At 44.1% G+C, this 22,097-nt stretch overlaps 1 protein-coding gene across 1 annotated transcript in view; it reads right to left on the reverse strand.

Moving 5' to 3' along the window:
- LOC130282037 (peroxisomal N(1)-acetyl-spermine/spermidine oxidase-like) overlaps positions 1–22,097 on the reverse strand; it is a 68,215-nt gene that overhangs the window by 24,530 nt on the left and 21,588 nt on the right. Inside the window, exon 6 of the mRNA XM_056529870.1 lies at positions 4,923–5,080. Within this exon, the coding sequence (XP_056385845.1) occupies positions 4,923–5,080 (158 nt within the window). The remainder of the gene's footprint in view (positions 1–4,922; positions 5,081–22,097) is intronic.

A 22,097-nucleotide genomic window follows, 5' to 3' on the forward strand; every position in this document is an offset into this window, starting at 1 on the left:
GTCAGTCAGCCACTATATGTTCTCCTCATGATGCCACCAACTCCAGGCTGTGTCATTCAGTCACTATATGTTCTCCTTATGCTGCCGCCACCTCCACGCTGTGTCATTCAGCCACTATATGGTCTCCTCATGCTGCCGCCATCTCCACACTGTGTCATTTAGCCACTATATGGTCTCCTCATACTGCCGCCACTTCCACCCTGGGTCATTTAGCCACTATACGGTCTCCTCATACTGCCGGCACCTCCATCCTGGGTCATCCAGCCACTTTATGGTCTCCTCATGCTGCCGCCACCTCGACGCTTTATCATTCAGCCACTATATGGTCTCCTCATACTGCCACCACCTCCAGGCTTTGTCATTCAGCCACTATATGACTTCCGCCCTGGGTCATCCAGCCACTTTATGGTCTCCTCATGCTGCCGCCACCTCGACGCTGTGTCATTCAGCCACTATATGGTCTCCTCATGCTGCCGCCACCTCCACGCTTAGTCAGTCAGCCACTATATGTCTCCTCATGATGCCACCAACTCCAGGCTGTGTCATTCAGCCACTATATGTTCTCCTTATGCTGCCGCCACCTCCACGCTGTGTCATTCAGGCACTATATGGTCTCCTCATGCTGCCGCCACCTCCACGCTGTGTCATTCAGGCACTATATGGTCTCCTCATGCTGCCGCCACCTCCACGCTTAGTCAGCCAGCCACTTTATGGTCTCCTCATGATGCCACCAACTCCAAGCTGTCATTCAGCCACTATATGTTCTCCTTATGCTGCCGCCACCTCCACGCTGTGTCATTCAGGCACTATATGGTCTCCTCATGCTGCCGCCACCTCCACGCTGTCATTCAGGCACTATATGTCTCCTCATGATGCCACCAACTCCAGGCTGTGTCATTCAGCCACTATATGTTCTCCTTATGCTGCCGCCACCTCCACGCTGTGTCATTCAGGCACTATATGGTCTCCTCATGCTGCCGCCACCTCCACGCTGTGTCATTCAGGCACTATATGGTCTCCTCATGCTGCCGCCACCTCCACGCTTAGTCAGCCAGCCACTTTATGGTCTCCTCATGATGCCACCAACTCCAAGCTGTCATTCAGCCACTATATGTTCTCCTTATGCTGCCGCCACCTCCACGCTGTGTCATTCAGGCACTATATGGTCTCCTCATGCTGCCGCCACCTCCACGCTGTCATTCAGGCACTATATGGTCTCCTCATGATGCCACCAACTCCAGGCTGTGTCATTCAGCCACTATATTTTCTCCTTATGCTGCCGCCACCACCACGCTGTGTCATTCAGGCACTATATGGTCTCCTCATGCTGCCGCCACCTCCACCCTGGGTCATTCAGCCACTATATGGTCTCCTCATACTGCCGCCACCTCCACCCGGGTCATTTAGCCACTATATGGTCTCCTTATACTGCCGCCACCTCCACCCTGGGTCATTTAGCCACTTTATGGTCTCTTCATGCTGCCGCCACCTCGACGCTGTGTCATTCAGCCACCATATGGTCTCCTCATACTGCCGCCACCTCCAGGCTTTGCCATTCAGCCACTATATGACCTCCGCCCTGGGTCATCCAGCCACTTTATGGTCTCCTCATGCTGCCGCCACCTCGACGCTGTATCATTCAGCCACTATATGGTCTCCTCATACTGCCACCACCTCCAGGCTTTGTCATTCAGCCACTATATGACTTCCGCCCTGGGTCATCCAGCCACTTTATGGTCTCCTCATGCTGCCGCCACCTCGACACTGTGTCATTCAGCCACTATATGGTCTCCTCATGCTGCCGCCACCTCCACGCTTAGTCAGTCAGCCACTATATGTCTCCTCATGATGCCACCAACTCCAGGCTGTGTCATTCAGCCACTATATGTTCTCCTTATGCTGCCGCCACCTCCACGCTGTGTCATTCAGGCACTATATGGTCTCCTCATGCTGCCGCCACCTCCACGCTGTGTCATTCAGGGACTATATGGTCTCCTCATGCTGCCGCCACCTCCACGATTAGTCAGCCAGCCACTTTATGGTCTCCTCATGATGCCACCAACTCCAGGCTGTCATTCAGCCACTATATGTTCTCCTTATGCTGCCGCCACCTCCACGCTGTGTCATTCAGGCACTATATGGTCTCCTCATGCTGCCGCCACCTCCACGCTGTCATTCAGGCACTATATGGTCTCCTCATGCTGCCGCCACCTCCACGCTTAGTCAGCCAGCCACTATATGGTCTCCTCATGATGCCACCAACTCCAGGCTGTGTCATTCAGCCACTATATTTTCTCCTTATGCTGCCGCCACCACCACGCTGTGTCATTCAGGCACTATATGGTCTCCTCATGCTGCCGCCACCTCCACCCTGGGTCATTCAGCCACTATATGGTCTCCTCATACTGCCGCCACCTCCACCCGGGTCATTTAGCCACTATATGGTCTCCTTATACTGCCGCCACCTCCACCCTGGGTCATTTAGCCACTTTATGGTCTCCTCATGCTGCCGCCACCTCGACGCTGTGTCATTCAGCCACCATATGGTCTCCTCATACTGCCGCCACCTCCAGGCTTTGTCATTCAGCCACTATATGACCTCCGCCCTGGGTCATCCAGCCACTTTATGGTCTTCTCATGCTGCCGCCCCCTCGACGCTGTGTCATTCAGCCACTATATGGTCTCCTCATGCTGCCGCCACCTCCACGCTGTGTCAATCAGCCACTATATGTCTCCTCATGATGCCACCAACTCCAGGCTGTGTCATTCAGCCACTATATGTTCTCCTTATGCTGCCGCTACCTCCACGCTGTGTCATTCAGGCACTATATGGTCTCCTCATGCTGCCGCCACCTCCACACTGTGTCATTCAGCCACTATATGTTCTCCTTATGCTGCCGCCACCGCCTCTATATGGTCTCCTCATGCTGCCACCACCTCCACGCTGTTTCATTCAGCCACTATATGGTCTCCTCATACTGCTGCCACCTGCACCCTGGGTCATTCAGCCACTATATGGTCTCCTCATACTGCCGCCACTTCCACCCTGGGTCATTTAGCCACTATACGGTCTCCTCATACTGCCGGCACCTCCATCCTGGGTCATCCAGCCACTTTATGGTCTCCTCATGCCGCCGCCACCTCGATGCTGTATCATTCAGCCACTATATGGTCTCCTCATACTGCCGCCACCTCCATGCTTTGTCATTCAGCCACTATATGACCTCCGCCCTGGGTCATCCAGCCACTATATGGTCTCCTCATGCTGCCGCCACCTCCACGCTTAGTCAGTCAGCCACTTTATGTCTCCTCATGATGCCACCAACTCCAGGCTGTGTCATTCAGGCACCATATGGTCTCCTCATGCTGCCGCCACCTCCACGCTGTGTCATTCAGCCACTATATGGTCTCCTTATACTGCCGGCACCTCCATCCTGGGTCATCCAGCCACTTTATGGTCTCCTCATGCTGCCGCCACCTCAACGCTGTTTCATTCAGCCACTATATGGTCTCCTCATACTGCCGCCACCTCCAGGCTTTGTCATTCAGCCACTATATGATCTCCTCATACTGATGCCACCTCCAGGTTCCGTCATTGTGCTGCTCTGCAACAGTGATTCTAATAGCAACGCCTCTGATCTGCATGTCATACTGAATAATAGTATTATTTCACTAACCCAGCACACACCCTATCCTTGTTACAGCAAGGCAAAGTGTTCTACACCCCTAATATCCGCAAAGTACTAACATCGTGGTAGAAAAAGAAGGAAGCTACTAGACTAACAGCTATGAGCAGGGGAAAATCTAACTTGGACAACCAGTCTATCAATGGAGAATGATGTCCAAGTACTAGGTTTCTGGAATCAGAAGGATCAATAAGAAATCTCTTCAGAATGGAAAAATTTAACAGAGAAAGTAGTTTCTTGGAAAAGAAGTAATCAACTACTTATCAGGTCTGGAATCTACCCAAACCAGTCAAATATGTGAAAATGTTGAAATTTATAGTGAAAGGAACCAGACTACATCACAGAATAAGAAATGGGCTCAGCTGTTATCACTTCATTCGGGTGCCACCAATTGTGTCAACTGTTTACCAGATTGAAAAAAACTAGAGAAAGTAGACACACATTTAAAAACACTTTCAGGGCGCCTGCCCTCTTAATATAGAAAAAAAAAACCTGACTGAAATGACAATATTTACACAGAGTAAATACATATGCATATGGACAAAAAAGTGCCTCATTTCCAATGAATCAGTTCAATATTGCAATATCCTGTATATGATGTAACTTAATAAACTTAATCCATAGCAAAAAAGCTGTATATACAAACTCCCCACCATAATGGAAGGGGGACCAGATCAGAAAGCATAGATATATAAAAATACCGGGCAGATGCACCCCTAAACTGTCCGGTATTTGTGTATATATATATATATATATATATATATATATATATATATATATGCTTTTTGATCTGGTCCTTCTTCCATTATAGTGGTTGTGGGGTGGGGTGGGGTGGGAGGGGGGTGTATATACTGCTTTTTTTGCTATGTGTCAAAATAAAAATAAATTACATTTTGAAAAACTTTTTGCTGTCTAAACTTCAGGGAGCCAAACAGAACCATTAAAGTCAGTTGGTATCCATTGTGGAGAGAACCTAAATTAGCTTTTTGTTAGGATCCTTATTTTGTGCTACTGATAATGTTCATTCTTACAAACCAATAGAAAAAAAAATGTACACTGCAAATAATATTCACATGCTGTGATTCTATACAATATGTAAATATATGTTCCATTAATCTGTGTTCTAATGCAGGTTTTATTAAATGTTTTACCATTTAAGGATTGAATTGATTACGTTATAGATAAAGTATAATGCAGATAGAATAAAAAGCACTAGTAGCTAAACATATACTTCACCTTGACAGCTTCTTTGTCTGTGGGTAGTGGCTCTGCTAGATTGTCCACATCAATACCAGAGCTGCCTACTGCTACGTAGCTGTAGGATCCACCAGAGAACGGGTGACTATGCCATTGAGTACGCAGAATGCTGATTGGTGGAGGCAGTTCAGGATTCCCTGTATTAAGTTAGAAACAATCATCTTTTACTTTACTTATGTGATTTTGACACAGTGCTATACAAAGAAAAATAATTATTTTAGTGAAGTAAAATTTGTTCAATTAGTCTTCACATATGTTTTTATGGATGTAGCTACTGTATTTGGCTACAAATCCCTCTGTTTGCTGCTCACTCATTCTGACATTCACTGCTCAGGAAAAGGCGTACCCGAAGCAGGCACTGAGCGTGCCATCACTCAGCATGCATTCATTTCCTTCCTGAGTCTGCTTAGCTGTGCTGGGTATCTTCATCCAATCACTGCAGGCTGCTCTATAACCCCTTTCTCTATGTTTTTAGATAGAAGTCTGATACACTGGAGAGGAGTGAGCACAGAGTAGCGCTAGTCTCGTCCTTACTTACTAGACTTTGTCCCAGCTCCTGCTTCAACTGGGACAAAGATGATGCTGCAGCCAGACAGTATTATGTTCTGGATGGTATGGGGACCCCTAGTGGTCTTTGTTTATGAACCAAGATTTCTATAAAAGGAGATACAATTTTTCTATGAAGTATATTAGGAAAGGTAAACGTTTTTCCAAGATGTACAACATATAAAAAGATTTTGAGCATTAATTATAGCTGGGTGAAGCACGCAGTAGTGCTGCATGTTTTTGACTGTTTTTCCATTTTTGCTTTAAAACATTCCAAGAATCACTGCTGTCTGAAGTCTTGTTTTTTTTTTCAATTTGCGGGTATATAAAACATTACTTGGCATCACTATGTTCTGACCCCTACAACTTTATTTTTCTGTTTATGGAGCTGTGTGTGGGCTTGATGAAGTGCCATTGTCAATGATTGCTGCAGACAAAGAGATCATTTTTAACAGCACAGATCCATGGGAAATTCCTAGCTGTATTTCCTTAGCTGCAACCTTATAGTACTATGATGAAAGGCATAAGGGCCTTCACTACTTATTTAGCAGGTGAGGCCTTCCGAGTGGCGGTGAGGGAAAATGGCGCTGACCAAGATCGGACACGTCCGGTGAGTGAAAGTTTTTTTATTCAAATGCAACGCATTTCACCGCGCTTGTGCAGCTTCATCAGGCATGACAAACAGGATAAGGAGGGGGTTTATATACAAAATAGTATTAACCCTATTAGGTCACAATACATCATTTTTAAAAATTAACCCATTCAGAGCGGGTAACATCATTACATACACATTAAAAATATAGGATTTACAGAGAGTTAATATATAATATATAAAAAGTACAAATAGGATGAATATGATATTTCTACTGCACAGACAATAAATTCTATGGATGCGCAGAAGTGCAAAAAAATATATAAAATAAATATATATCAAAAAATATATAGATACATAAATATATCTAAATATAGGTATTTTATTGTGAACTCATTTATTAATGTATCCTATCTCCCCAAAAAAATGTTTGATAAATGATGAATGAGGAATGTATAGGAACACTTAAGTGTACGTGTTGAGAAGCTGTCACAGTCCGGTCAGATGGCAGGAGGTGGATCCACTGGACCAGAGGAGATGTGGCGTGAGCCATACCAGGGGAATGGAGTCTAAGGGATTACTGGTTTCCACCAGAGCCCACCGCAAAGCGGGATGGTCTTGTTGCGGCGGTAATCCCCAGGTCGTTCCACCCGGTAGCGACTCAACTCCTCTGGTTGCTGAGATAGACGCGGTACAGGAGGGATAGGCAGTAGCGTAGTCAGACGTAGCAATGGTCAGGGCAGGCAGCACAGGTTCTAAGGCGGTAGTCACGGGCAACGGGTCGGCAACAGGCAGGGTTACACAGGAACAATAGGGTACGCTTTCTCTAGGCACAAGGCACAAAGATCTGGCAGGAGGTTGTGGGAGGAGAAGGTATTTATATGCAGTGCACAGGTGAATGCCTAATTAAGTCCAAATAGCACTGCCTCTCACAAACCTTAACCCCTAATAACCACTTTGGGCCAGGCACCAATCACTGGTGCACTGGCCTTTTAAATCTAAGAGTCCCAGCAGACGCACACCCTAGAGAGTGGGGACGCACACGCCAAAATGCCGGAGCGCTGCCTGGGGACACACGCTGTGAGGCCAGCAGGCGGCCCGGAGCGCTCAGCGTAACAGAAGGCAAGATGCACACATAATCGCGCATCCATGTACACATATGATTACAAGCAAAATTTATGTAATAATGGAAAATGAAAATAAAAATAGAGATGAAAATAAAAATAGAATTACAATGAAAAATAAAAATAAATGTAAAATTAAAATGAAATTAAAAATCAGAATAAAAATAATAATAAAAATAAATAATATAATTAAAATTGAAATTAAAATGAAAAATATGTAATATAAAAATAATAATATGGTGTAATAAAGAAATCAGTATGAACAGAAAAAGAGAGAAGAAGGGGAGAAAAAAGAAAATAAAAAAAACGCTAGGTATGAACAGGGCATCAGAATAATATTCACCTTACATTTTCAATCGTCTCATTTAATCCTTGAGGGACCAATGTAACAAGTTTATGAATCCAAAAGGATTCCCTGTTAATTAAGCGCTGGAATCTACCAGGGCAATCTTCAGGAATATGTTCTAATATAATTAAATGTAAAGACCTCATGTCCCCCTTGTGAATAATTGAAAAATGTCTTGAGACACTATGTAATAAAAATATATTTTTGATATTCGATCTATGTTTGCACATGCGGGATCGCACCGTCTGTACGGTGCGACCCACATATTGCAGACCGCAACTACAGGTCAAGAGGTATATCGCAAATTGTGTGCCACAATCAACAGAATCTTTTATAAAAAAAAAAAAAAGGCTTTTTAGTTTGAGATTAAATAAAACTGTCAATTCTGATGCCCTGGATCATACCAAAGCATAGACAGCTACTTTTATTACAGGGGGCAGATCCTTTTACTGATGTTATTTGTGTATCTACCACAGAATTGATGTTTTTGAGTCTGCTTGGTGCCAAAATATATTTCAAATTTTTGGCACGTCGAAATGTGATATTCGGGGAATTTGGAACCATCTCCCTGAGAATGGGATCAGCCAAAATAATAGGCCAATTTAAAAATTTATATTTTTAATCTCATTTGCACTGTTGTTAAAATTATATTTAAATCTATTTTCCTCATCTGAACTTACATTTTTGGTTTTCACTTTGTTTGTAAAGAAAATCTGTTTGTTTCATAATTTTTACTTTATTATACGCTGTGTGCAATATTTATTTGGGGTATCCCCTATCAAGAAAACCTCCCTGTAGTATCATGGATTGTGTTTTAAAATCTGCATCTGTGGTGGAGTTTTTCCTGATGCGGACATATTGCCCGTATGGCACACTTCTTAACCAATTTGGATAATGAGCAAAACTCAAAAAACTGTTAACATCTACCTGTTTAAAGTGAGTACGTGTAATGACTTTATTATTTTCAGTTTTTTTCATTTCAAGATCTAAAAATTGAATTACTGTGTGTGAAAAATGTGGGGTGAATTATATACCCCATGTATTTGAATTTAAATAACTAATAAATTCCTCTGCCTCCAACTGGATACCTGTCCAAAGAAAGAATGTATCATCAACAAATCTTTTGAATAAAAAATGTCATGAAAAAAAGAAGACTGTGCCATGTACTGGGACTCGAATCGCCCCATAAATAAATTAGCATAACTTGGGGTGAAACGAGTCCCCATGGCACAGCCTTTGGTCTTCCTGTAAATGGTGTCATTAAACGTAAAAATATTGTGCTCTAAAATAAATTGTATAGAGTTCAACAAAAAAGAAGACTGTTCATTTTTTATATCCAGATCATTGGTTAAGAAATGTGCCACACTCTCCAGACCAAATTTTGTGCTGATATTGGAGTAGAGAGAACACACATCCAATGAAAGAAAAGAAAAGGAGGAGGGGACTGGAGTGTCATTAAGAACTTGAATTAATTGTGTAGAGTCCCTCAAATAGGAGGCTAACTGTAACACATATGACTGGAGAAATAAATCTATATAATGGGATAAGTGAGCAGTGATCGAATGAATACCAGAAATAATGGGACGACCTGGGGGGTTAACTAAATCTTTGTGCAACTTAGGCAAATGGTAAAAAATGGGGATAGAATAATTTTTAATATTGAAGAAGGTGTGTTCTCTCCAGTCCAACAGATTTAAATCCACAGCTCCATTTATTAACCCTGTATATAACAGAAAATATTCAGATAAAGGAATCACTCAACAATCTTTCATAGTACTCCTCATCAGATAAAATTCTATTAGCTTCGTATCGCTTGATATACTTTTCCCTATCGAGGATAGCTATACCACCCCCCTTATCGGCAGGGCGGATAATAATATTTTTGTTATTCTGTAATGACTTAATACCAGCTCTCTCTTTAATATTTAAAATATCTCTAAATGAAGATGTTGGTATGTTTTCACACAATTGATTGAACTCCTTCTGGACAACTGTATAAAATGTATCTAGATGATTACCCATATGATGGGGATAAAAAGATGTTATAGGTTTAACTGAAACATGTTTAATTGTGAGGTCAGTAATGGTGGATTCTGTGATATGGTCCATGGGTTGTGTATCAGTACTCTGTGTGTTTCTTTTAATGATCGAAAAGTGACGTGTTAATGTCAGCTTTCAAATGTACTGATTTAAAGCGTACCTCTCATAGTGCAAAAAAAAAAGAAGAAAAAAAGTGAGATGTTACTCAGGACCCAATCTCGATCATGTGCATATAATTTTTATGTGTCTCGGACCTATATATCCAGAGATATAAGCATTTATGTGCTGGTGAGTTACTTTTTCATTGTGCAGGCTGGAGGGGGCGTGTCAGTCTCCCTCCCTCACAGGACCAAGCCTGTGCAGTCAGCCAATCAGTACTCTCTACTCTGTAACCCTTTCCTCTCTGGTTTTACTCTGTGTCATGTGTCAGAGGAAGATACTTGGAGGTTGCCTACAGTAATCAGAAGACATTATGGTGAATTCATAACAGGATAAATTGTATAAATATAAGAATAGATCTTAAAAAAATAGTGCAAGGATTTTTTAGATAAAAGTACAGCATTTTTATGAATATATGTTCTGTCTGTTTTATCTTCTCCTAGTAACGCTGGATGCTAATTAGTAGAGATGAGCGAATCGAAGTTGACGAACCCGAATTAGTTACGAATTTCATGAAAAATTAGATTTGCAACGAATACGAATATCGCCGCGATTCTATCGCGCGATTCGCTTCATTAAACTCCATTTTACAGCGTTCCAGGCTATTGGGGACCTAAGATGGCGGATCCACATGTGAGTACATGGGACAGGGGATTATGGGAGGGCGGGAAACAGCGGCGGGAATGAAGGTAGGCGGGCTGAGCCTGAATCACATGTGAGATGCAGCCTATCAGTGTTCACTGACCCCTGTGATGTCACAGCCCCTCTTCATTTAATCTATGCACTCAGATGGAGAGGACAGGACTGCATGTGTGTGAATAGCTCATACCACAGCGTTACACTGCAACTGCTACACACATCAGCAATAGGGAAACGCAGGAGTGCAGAGTGCTGTGCTGTTACACTGAGAAGGATCATTGATTGCTAAACCTCCTATTCACGTTATTGAGCATTGCAGCAGAGAGGGGCAGATAGCTGTCAGCTGCCTCATACAGATCTCCAAGCTGCCTGAACTTTATGAAGCATCTTATCTCCTCATTGTTCAGCCCAATTGAGTTTATTTTTATTTGCTCCACAAAACTTCTGCTTCTCAGAATTGTGTGACAGAGTGCAATTTAGGGTTTAATCCCTTTTTTTTTTTTGTGGTGCTGCACTGTTGGGTCCTGCTGCTGTTCAGAAATACGTGATTGTTCAGTGGACTGTAGGACATTTGCACCATTTTGTACCTGTTAATCTGTCAAGGGGCTGGCTACATACTGTGCAAGTCCAAACAATACTATTCACCGCCTTTTTTTTTTTTAAACATTTTTTTCTGCGTATAGGTACCCATATATAACTGCCCTCATCAGTGCATACCGCTTAGGTACATGCAAGTATTGTACCATTTAGTACCTGTTAAGCTGTCAAGGTGCTCCATACCGTCAAAGTCCAAACAATAGTATCCACCGGCTGGTGTTTTACAAAAATACAGAGTTTTTCTGCTAATAGGCCCTCATCAGTTCATACCGCATACGTACATCCAAGTATTGTACCATTTAGTACCTGTTAAGCTGTCAAGGTGCTCCATACCGTCAAAGTCCAAACAATAGTATCCACCGGCTGGTGTTTTACAAAAATACAGAGTTTTTCTGCTAATAGGCCCTCATCAGTTCATACCGCATACGTACATCCAAGTATTGTACCATTTAGTACCTGTTAAGCTGTCAAGGTGCTCCATACCGTCAAAGTACAAACAATAGTATCCACCGGCTGATGTTTTACAAAAATACAGAGTTTTTCTGCTAATAGGCCCTCATCAGTTCATACGCATACGTACATCCAAGTATTGTACCATTTAGTACCTGTTAAGCTGTCAAGGTGCTCCATACTGTCAAAGTCCAAACAATAGTATCCACCGGCTGGTGTATTACAAAAATACAGAGTTTTTTTTGCTAATAGCTAGGCATATTACTGCCCTCATCAGTGCATACCGCATAGGTACATCCAAGTATTGTACCATTTAGTAGCTGTCAAGGTGCTCCAAACCGTCAAAGTCCAAACAATAGTATCCACCGGCTGGTGTTTTACAAAAACACAGTTTTTCTGCTAATAGACCCTCATCAGTTGATACCGCATACGTACATCAAAGTATTGTACCATTTAGTACCTGTTAAGCTGTCAAGGTGCTCCATACCGTCAAAGTCCAAACAATAGTATCCACCGGCTGGTGTTTTACAAAAATACAGAGTTTTTTTCTGCTAATAGTTAGGCATATTACTTCCTTCATCAGTGCATACCTACATCCAAGTACTGTACCATTTAGTAGCTGTCAAGGTGCTCCAAACCGTCAAAGTCCAAACAATAGTATCCACCGGCTGGTGTATTACAAAAATACTGAGTTTTTTCTGCTAATAGCTAGGCATATTACTGCCCTCATCAGTAATATGGCATAGGTACATCCAAGTATTGTACCATCTAGTACCTGTTAATCTGTCAAGGGCCTACATACTGTTCAAGGACAGCCGTAAGTAATCACCTGCTGCTGTTCTAGACAAATAATGTTTAAAGAGTAGTGTAGCGTATTGTAATACCCTCATAAATGCACTAAGTATGTCAGGCAGAGAAGTGCCAGGACGTGCACAGAGGAGTGGCAGAGGCCTAAATACTTCAGGCAGAGTTGGCAGCAGACTTGGGGCAAGTGGCAGCAGGAGTCGCAGCGAGAGGCCTGAGCTCCCGTTAACAGCCAGCGGTCGTGTCTCCACCAGCAACCCATCTGCCGTCGTCGATTGGTTAACACGCTCATCCACATCATCACAAGTGACATCTGACACCCCCAGTCAACAGTCGGTGGGTTCCTCAGACACAAGTGACGTGGGAGGCGGTGTTGCAAAAGTTCAGGGTCCTGAAGCAGACACTGTTGGGGAACCTGAGGAGGACATCAGTGACGAGCACACAACTGTTGATGATGATGAAGCCGATCGCAATTGGGAGCCGGGTGCAGAAGGGGCTTCATCATCATCAGGAGAAGAGAGTTGCAGGTTGCCCTTGAGGCAGCAAGGCGGTAGCACGGTTGGCAGTCAGTGTGGTGGCAGTAGTGGAAATTCAGGAGCCAAACGTGCCCGGGGCAGACCACCTGCTTCGCGGCAGCCTACCTTTCCGGGAGGTTCCTGGAGACGGTGCCAGTAGCAGTGAATTAGTGCAAACTGCGGGTGGGAAAATCAGCTACTCGGTGGTGTGGAAGTTTTTCATAAGGCATCCGGAGGAGGTTCACGTAGCCACATGCAAGATCTGTCGGCAGAAGGTGAAGCATGGCCAAGGTTCCAATGTCGGCACCACTGCCCTGCGTCAACACATGCTTTGCCACAATAAAGCGGCCTGGGAGAACCGTGGCTCCGATGCAGTGGTCCAGCCTGCCGCATCACCCAGTGGCCATCCGCTCCCTCCTTCATCCAGCCAAGGCTCCACCACCTTAGCCAAAGGGAGCTGTGTGTCAAACCCTCCTTCTGACGCTCCTGCTTCTCCCGCTTTTAGTCAGCAATTCCGCCAACAATCCATCGGCGAAGCCATGTCCAAAAGACAACAGTATGCGCCCACTCATCCAACAGCGCAGAAGTTGAATGTGCTCCTGTCCAAGTTGCTGTTGTTGCAGTCCCGCCCTTTTCAAGTGGTGGACTCTGCACCTTTCAGAGAATTGATGGCTTGTGCCGAGCCAAGGTGGAGAGTCCCAAGCCGTCATTTCTTTGCGAAGAAGGCAGTACCAGCCCTGCATAAGTTTGTACAAGAGAAGGTGGGCCAGTCCTTGAGCCTGTCAGTGTGTTCAAAAGTGCACGGCAGCGCCGACGTGTGGAGCTGTAACTACAGGCAGGGACAATACTTGTCTTTTACGGCTCACTAGGTAAATGTGGATCCTGCACAGCCACAACAGCAACTTGGACAGGTCACACCGCTTCCTCCTCCACACTCTCTCGCTCCCAGGCAGTTGGTCCTGTTACAGTGTGCGACGCCGCCTCCTCATGCTCCACCGTGTCCTCGGCCTCCACTGCACGTCCATATCTCGGTGGCCATTCATCGTACCATGTGTGTAGGGCACGGCGGTGTCAAGCTGTTCTTCATGGTTTGCCTTGGCGAACGGAGTCACACAGGGGAGGAACTGCTAAAGTTCATTCGTAAAGAAATCCGAGTATGGCTTACTCCACGAAATCTGGAAATGGGAACCATGGTGACAGACAATGGGAAGAACATAGTGTCCGCGCTGCGACAAGGAAGTGTGAAACATGCGCCCTGCATGGCACACATGTTGAATCTGGTTGTCAAGCACTTCCTCAAGTCTTCACCCCATTTGCAAAACATCCTGAAAATGGCAAGGAAACTGTGCATGCACTTCAGCCACTCGTACACCGCCAAGCACACCTTTCTTGAGCTGCAGCGTCAGAACGGTATCCCACAACATAGTCTTATTTGTGATGTTGCCACTCGTTGGAATTCCACCCTCCATATGTTGGACAGACTATACGAACAAAGGAAAGCCATCACCGATTTCTTGATGATTCAAGCAGATAGGAGTGTAACTTCAATGTGAACCAGTGGCAGCTCATACGTGACACCTGCCATTTGCTGAGGCCCTTTGAGGAAGCCACATTATTTGTGAGTCGCCTGGATTACGCCATGAACGACGTAATTCCACTCCTACATTTCCTACAACAAATGATTGAAACCATGGCTGGTCACGGCAATTGAGACGTTGCGCCTAAATCTCAAGGCTACATGAGCCCTGTGGGGGCTGAACTGGAGGAGGAGGAGGATGAGGGGCAGAGCGGAGCACAGTTTAGGTTGGATGAGATGGCCGGTATTTCTAGTCTTCGGACAGGAGGAGCAGGAGCAGCCAGAGGAGCTGGAGGGTTATGAGGAAGTTGAGACAGAGGACCCAGACACACCTTGGCAGTATGCAGTGGAGTCACTGGCGCAAATGGCAAGATGCATGCTCAGTTGCTTGCGTAGTGACCCCCGAATTGTCAAAATTCGTCCGCGGGATGACTTCTGGATCTCCACCTTATTAGACCCTCACTACCAGCACAAAATGGGGGCCTTTTTTACACCCACTGAGAGGGAGGACAAACTGACCTACTACAGAGACATTCTATGTAGTCAGTTGGCTGATGCCTATCGGCCACATGGTCCATCCACTCGCAGGTCTGACTCGGGGGGCCCTCTGCGCTCACCATCCACTGCCATGGCTGCTGGGGAGGGGAGGGGTGGGAGGAGCAGTACCAGCTCAATCAGCAGCAGCCTGAGTCTACAGTCGCTGATGAGTAGCTTTCTTCACCCGCATAGTGAAGCAACTCATCAGCAGCAGGTAGACATGGAGCAGGACCTGAACCAACAGGTGGTGGCATACCTTGACATGGCCATGCCAACAACCATTGAAGATCCGCTGGACTTCTGGGCAGCCAAACTTGATTTATGGCCACAACTAGCAGAGTTTGCCCTGGAAAAGCTTTCCTGCCCGGCCAGTAGTGTGCCATCAGAGCGGGTGTTTAGTGTGGCCGGGGCCATAGTCACCCCAAGGCGAACTCGTCTCTCCACCAAAAATGTGGAGAGACTGACGTTTGTCAAGATGAATCAGGGATGGATCAGCCAGGATTTCCAGCCACCAATGCCAGATGCCTCAGTGTAGATTGACCAAGCTGCTACACCAACATTTCCCAATTATGGTTGGTTATGAAACTCTCTTGGGTTATCAATTAGGGTTATGGAACCCTCTTTGGTACTGCGATTGCCTGTTCCTGGCTCATCCTGTGTCTTTCAGGAACTACTTGCCTCACTGATGCTTCTGGCCTTGGGCCTTTAATTTTTGGATGTTTAGCAGTAGCTAAATACATGCTTAATGCAAATTTCAACATTCATCTTTAAATGTAAGGGGTTGGTTAGGAAATCCTCTTTGGTACTGCGATTGCCTGCTCCTGGCTCATCCTGTGTCCTTCAGGAACTACTTGCCTCACTGATGCTTCTGGCCTTGGGCCTTTAATTTATGGATGTTTAGCAGTAGCTAAATATATGCTTAATGCAAATGTCAACATTTATCTTTAAATGTAAGGGGTTATGAAACCCTCTTGGGTACTGCGAATGCCTGCTCCATACTCATTCTGTGTCTTTCAGGAACTACTTGCCTCCCTGCCCTCAGGCCTTGGGCCTTCAATTTTTGGATGTTTAGCAGTAGCTAAATACATGCTTAATGCAAATTTCAACATTGACTTTTAAATGTAGGGGGTTGGTTATGAAACCCTCTTGGGTACTGCGAATGACTGCTCCTGACTCATTCTGTGTCTTTCAGGAAATAATTGCCTCCCTGATGCCTCAGGCCTTACATTTTTGGAAGTTTAGCAGTAGCTAATACATGCTTAATGCTAATTTCAACAATGATCTTTAAATTCTCGGCGCTCTGCTAGGGCCTTCTCCTACCCCGCCGGGGCCGATCCGAGGACCTCACTAAACCATCCAATCAGTAGTAGAGACATGCGGTGTGTACAAAGGGCAGGGACTTAATGAACCCGAGCTTATGATTAGTTGTGATTCTTCTTTCCTGGCAAATAATTGCAATCCCTGATCCCTATCGTGAAGGGGGTTCAGCGGGTTACCCGCACCTGTCGGTGAAAGATAGACACACGCTGGTCCGTTCAGTGCAGCGTGCGTGCAGCCCCGGACATCTGAGGGCATAACACACCTGTTATTGCTCGATCTCGCGAGTGATCGTGCAATGTAAGGGGTTATTAAAGCCTCTTGGGTACTGCTGATGCCTACTCCTGACTGCTCCTCTGTCTTTGAGGATGTACTTGACTTCCTGATGCTTCTGGGCTTGGGCCTTTAATTTTAGGATTTTTGAAATACATACATACATGCTTAATTAAAATTTCAACATTGATGGTGCAATGTATGGGGTTATTAAACACTCTTGGGTAGTGTTTTATTTTCAAATTTTCTGATAATTATCACAGTAATAAACTTGAATTTTCCACAATAATAACCATTACACTATTGAACGGTTGTTGCGTGTGATTTTTTAAGTAAAATTTTCAAAAAAAAATACGCAGAGGGATGAACTCTGCTTCTTTATTTCATAAAAAATTATTTTATAGAAGAATGTCTTTTGGTGGTCCACCGTCCTGCATTATAGAGTCTTCTGGACTCTTGGATATGCACTTGTTCTTAAACAAAGGTACAAAAACCAAAAATGGCTGGTCAGGGCTATGGAGACGTTTCGCCTAAATCTCACGGCCACATGAGCCCTGTGGGGCTTGTTGGATTTGGTCCTTCGTACCCACACGCTGGGGTCCGGGACACGCAAAGGTTGTTTTAAATTTCAAATAAAAAAATGATGGCGCTGCTGGGCCTGGGTCTGTTAATTTCAAAATTTCTCATGGGTAGCACCTGCTATCCAAAATCTTTTTCAAAAATTTCTAAAATTGTGGTGTTTTTGGGGGGGGATTGTGAAGCCCTGGTGTGTACTCGTGCATCAGCCAACTCCAGGCTGTGTCATTCAGACAATATATGGGTTGCTGATGCCGCTGTGGGGCCTGGGTCTGGTAATTTCAAATTTTCTCATAGGTAGCACCCGCTATCCAAAATATTTTTCAAAAATGTCTAAAATTGTGGTGTTTTTTTGGAGGGATTGTAAAGCTCTGGTGTGTACTCGTGCATCAGCCAACTCCAGGCTGTGTCATTCAGGCAATATATGGGTTACTGATGCCGCTGTGGGGCCTGGGTCTGGTCATTTCAAATTTTCTCATAGGTAGCACCCGCTATCCAAAATCTCCGGTTTAAATTTCTTAATTCATCTTTTAATCTTAGGGATTGTGAAGGCCTAGTGCCTACTCATGCTGCTGGCAACTCCGGGCTGTGCCATTCATCCACTATATGGTCTCCTCATGCTGCCAACACCTCCATGCTGTGTCATTCAGCCACTATATGGTGTCCTAATGCTTCAGCCTCATCCAAGCTGTGTCATTCAGCCACTGTATGGTGTCCTCATGCAGGCAACATGTCCATGCTGTGTCATTCAGCCACTATATGGTGTCCTTATGCTGCCAACATGTCCATGCTGTGTCATTAAGCCACTATATGGTCTCCTCATGCTGACAACACCTCCATGCTGTGTCATTCAGCCACTATATGATGTCCTCATGCTTCAGCTTCATCCAAGCTGTGTCATTCAGCCACTATATGGTGTCCTCATGCTGCCAACACCTCCACACTGTGCCATTCAGCCACTATATGGTGTCCTCATGCTGCCAACACCTTCTTGCTGTGTCATTCAGCCACTATATGGTGTCCTCATGCTTCAGTCTCATCCAAGCTGTGTCATTCAGCCACTATATGGTGTCCTCATGCTGACAACATGCCCATGCTGTGTCATTCAGCCACTATATGGTGTCCTCATGCTGCCAACATGTCCATGCTGTGTCATTAAGCCACTATATGGTCTCCTCATGCTGACAACACCTCCATGCTGTGTCATTCAGCCACTATATGGTGTCCTTATGCTTCAGCCTCATCCAAGCTGTGTCATTCAGCCACTATATGGTGTCCTCATGCTGCCAACATGTCCATGCTGTGTCATTAAGCCACTATATGGTCTCCTCATGCTGACAACACCTCCATGCTGTGTCATTCTGCCACTATATGGTGATTTGATGCTTCAGCTTCATCCAAGCTGTGTCATTCAGCCACTATATGGTGTCCTCATGATGCCAACACCTCCACACTGTGCCATTCAGCCACTATATGGTGTCCTTATGCTTCAGCCTCATCCAAGCTGTGTCATTCAGCCACTATTTGGTGTCCTCATGCTGCCAACACCTCCACACTGTGCCATTCAGTCACTATATGGTGTCCTCATGCTGCCAACACCTCCATTCTGTGTCATTGAGTCACTATATGGTGTCCTCATGCTTCAGCCTCATCCAAGCTGTGTCATTCAGCCACTATATGGTGTCCACATGCTACCAACACCTCAACGCTGTGCCATTCAGCCACTAAATGGTCTCCTCATGCTGCCAACACCTCCACGCTGTCATTCAGTCACTATATGGTCTCCTGACACTGATGCCACCACCAGGCTCTGTCATTGTGCTGCTGTGCAGCAGTGATTCTAAAAACGATGCCGGTAATCAGCATGTTATTCTGAATAACAGTACTATTTCACTAACCCAGCACACTCCATATGCGTTTTAGAACACAGAAAAGTGTTCTATACCCCTACAAAGGCTGTATGTAGGCTAGAAATAGCCTTTTTTAATCTAGATTCACCGTGAAAAAATTCGAAAATTTCCGAAAAATTCTGCGAATCGGCCGAATCGAATTTTTGAAAAGTTCGCTCATCTCTACTAATTAGCATAGCTGTCACTATCTATCAAAGACTCATGAATGTCTGATCAACTTCTTTGTCATTCAGGAGTCCGAGAAAGCTTTGACTATTTCAGCATGCTGGGAGTTGTAGTTTAGTAACAACTGAAGCTGCAATGTTTGTAAATAACTCTGTTAGAGCAGTGTTGCCTCCAGCTGTTTTAAAATTACAGCTCCCAGCATGTCCACACATCCTTTATCTGTAGTTTTGCATACACAATAGAAAACTCCTATACTGGATACCGGTATGCTTTACGGCCGGTATCCAGTATGCTGTAAAATCTAGACTAGTCTGTCTGGCTAAAAGACAGGCGACCCCTAGTGGTGGCTATTTTGAGCTTGAATTTCAGGTGAAAATGTACATTTTTTTTAACAGGTGTATATTGTGTAATGTCATATTATAATGAGTCCAGCAATATATGAAAAGTTTTTAACAATGACAGTGCCTCTTTAAATCCAGGAAAAGCTGGAAATCACTTGGTTTGGACGTGGGGCAAAATGAAAGACCCCTACTCAATAAGCTTGTCTCATATTCAGTGGGTAAATAAGAAGATAAATTAAATAGTTTCATTGTCTGTTTTTTTTTTTGTGAATTGGTGAATTCAAGTTGGATAGAGGGCTGGGCTCTAGATTTCGATTTTCTAATAGTGGTGCCTCCTCTACAGCCATGGGGTGCAGTCCATGGCACCCTGTCCAAGTTCTGTCATGGTTCTGACTATGCAAAATTGGACAGCGCGATTTATAACCGTTTACACAGACTTGAAATTGATACTATAAATAAAAAAGTCCACAAATTCTCTCGGGACAAGAAGGATTACCTATGTGGCCAAATTCATAAATGGCCCAGATACACACCACCATCGCAGACTAATCCTGTTGGTCCAAATCAGTACAACAATAAAAAAAAAATATGAACAAAAATAAATATTATGGACCTAAAAATATGGCTAATTCTACTATTCATAAAACTAGGGTTCCCGCCCCCTTGCCACCACCCTCCAGTGACGGCACGGGAGTGAGACCAAAGAGGGGTTTCCCTACTAATGCTGGTTCTTCAAATTTTCTACCTTCTAAGTCTGAACAGGGCCATACCATATTCAATTCTGCATATATAGCAAGTTCTAAACCCTTGGTTCACTCACCCAATTCTGCTTTTCCATCTGTTTCACAGACACACTCATCTCATTCTGCTATTCCATCTGTTTCACAGACACGATCCCATTGACACACCATTCCTGTTCAATCACTTAGTCCCCCCTGTAAACTCCCTGACCCTTCTCTGCCTTCTCCCAATTGTCTCCCTGTGTCTTCATTCCCACCTGTATCTTCTGGCCCTTTCCCTCTTTCTTCCACTACACCACAGTTTACATCCACATCCTCTGCAATACAATCCCCGGACACATCCTTGTTCACTATACAGGACACTTCCTCTGACACTCTCACAGACACCCATTCTTCCAATTCTTTTTTAGATTCCTGTCCCTCACTTGTGCACACTACAGACACCACTCATTCAATCCACATCGCACCAAATCACATACTACTTCCCGACTATATCAGGCCCACCAATCCATCAATTAAAAAGAAAAGGAACCCCCGTGGCTGCAGAGGAGGGACCACTATTAGAAAATCGAAATCTAGAGCCCAGCCCTCTATCCAACTTGAATGCACCAATTCACAAAAAAAACAGACAATGAAACTATTTAATTTATCTTCTTATTTACCCACTGAATATGAGACAAGCTTATTGAGTAGGGGTCTTTCATTTTGCCCCACGTCCAAACCAAGTGATTTCCAGCTTTTCCTGGATTTAAATCAGTACATTCGAAAGCTGACATTAACACATCACTTTTCTATCATTAAAAGAAACACACAGAGTACTGATACACATCCCATGGACCATATCACAGAATTCACCATTACTTACCTCACAATTAAACATGTTTCAGTTAAACCTAAATCTTTTTATCCCCTACATCATAGGGGTAATTATATAGATACATTTTATACAGTTGTCCAGAAGGAGTTCAATCAATTGTGCGAAAACATACCAACATCTTCATTTAGAGATAATTTAAATATTAAAGAGAGAGCTTTACAGAAAAACAAAAATATTATTATCCGCCCTGCCCATAAGGGGGGCGGTATAGCTATCCTCAATAGGGAAAAGTATATCAACTAAGCGAATAGAATTTTATCTGATGAGGAGATTGTTGAGTGATCCCTCATCTGAATATTTTCTGTTATATACACGGTTAATAAATGGAGCTGTGGATTTAAATCTGTTGGACAGGAGAGAACACACCTTCCTCAATATTAAAAAGGATTCTATCCCCATTGCACAAAGATTTAGTTAACCCCCCAGGTCGTCCCATTATTTCTGGTATTCATTCGATCACTGCTCACTTATCCCATTATGTAGATTTATTTCTCCAGTCATATGTGTTACAGTTACCCTCCTATTTGAGGGACTCTACACAATTAATTCAAGCTCTTAATGACACTCCACTCCCCTCCTCCTTTTCTTTTCTTTCATTGGATGTGTGTTCTCTCTACACCAATATCAGCACAAAATTTGGTCTGGAGAGTGTGGCACATTTCTTAACCAATGATCTGGATATAAAAAATGAACAGTCTTTCTTTTTGTTGAACTCTATACAATTTATTTTAGAGCACAATATTTTTACATTTAATGACACCATTTACAGGAAGACCAAAGGCTGTGCCACGGGGACTCGTTTCACCCCAAGTTATGCTAATTTATTTATGGGGCGATTCGAGTCCCAGTACATGGCACAGTCTTCTCCTTTTTTTCATCACATTTTTTTATTCAAAAGATTTGTTGATGATTTATTCTTTATTTGGACAGGTAGCCAGTTGGACGCAGAGGAATTTGTTAGTTATTTAAATTCGAATACATGGGGTATACAATTCAGCCCACATTTTTCACACACAGTAATTCAATTTTT

The sequence above is a fragment of the Hyla sarda genome, chromosome 7 (assembly GCF_029499605.1).
Source record: "Hyla sarda isolate aHylSar1 chromosome 7, aHylSar1.hap1, whole genome shotgun sequence".
NCBI classification, from domain to species: domain Eukaryota; kingdom Metazoa; phylum Chordata; class Amphibia; order Anura; family Hylidae; genus Hyla; species Hyla sarda.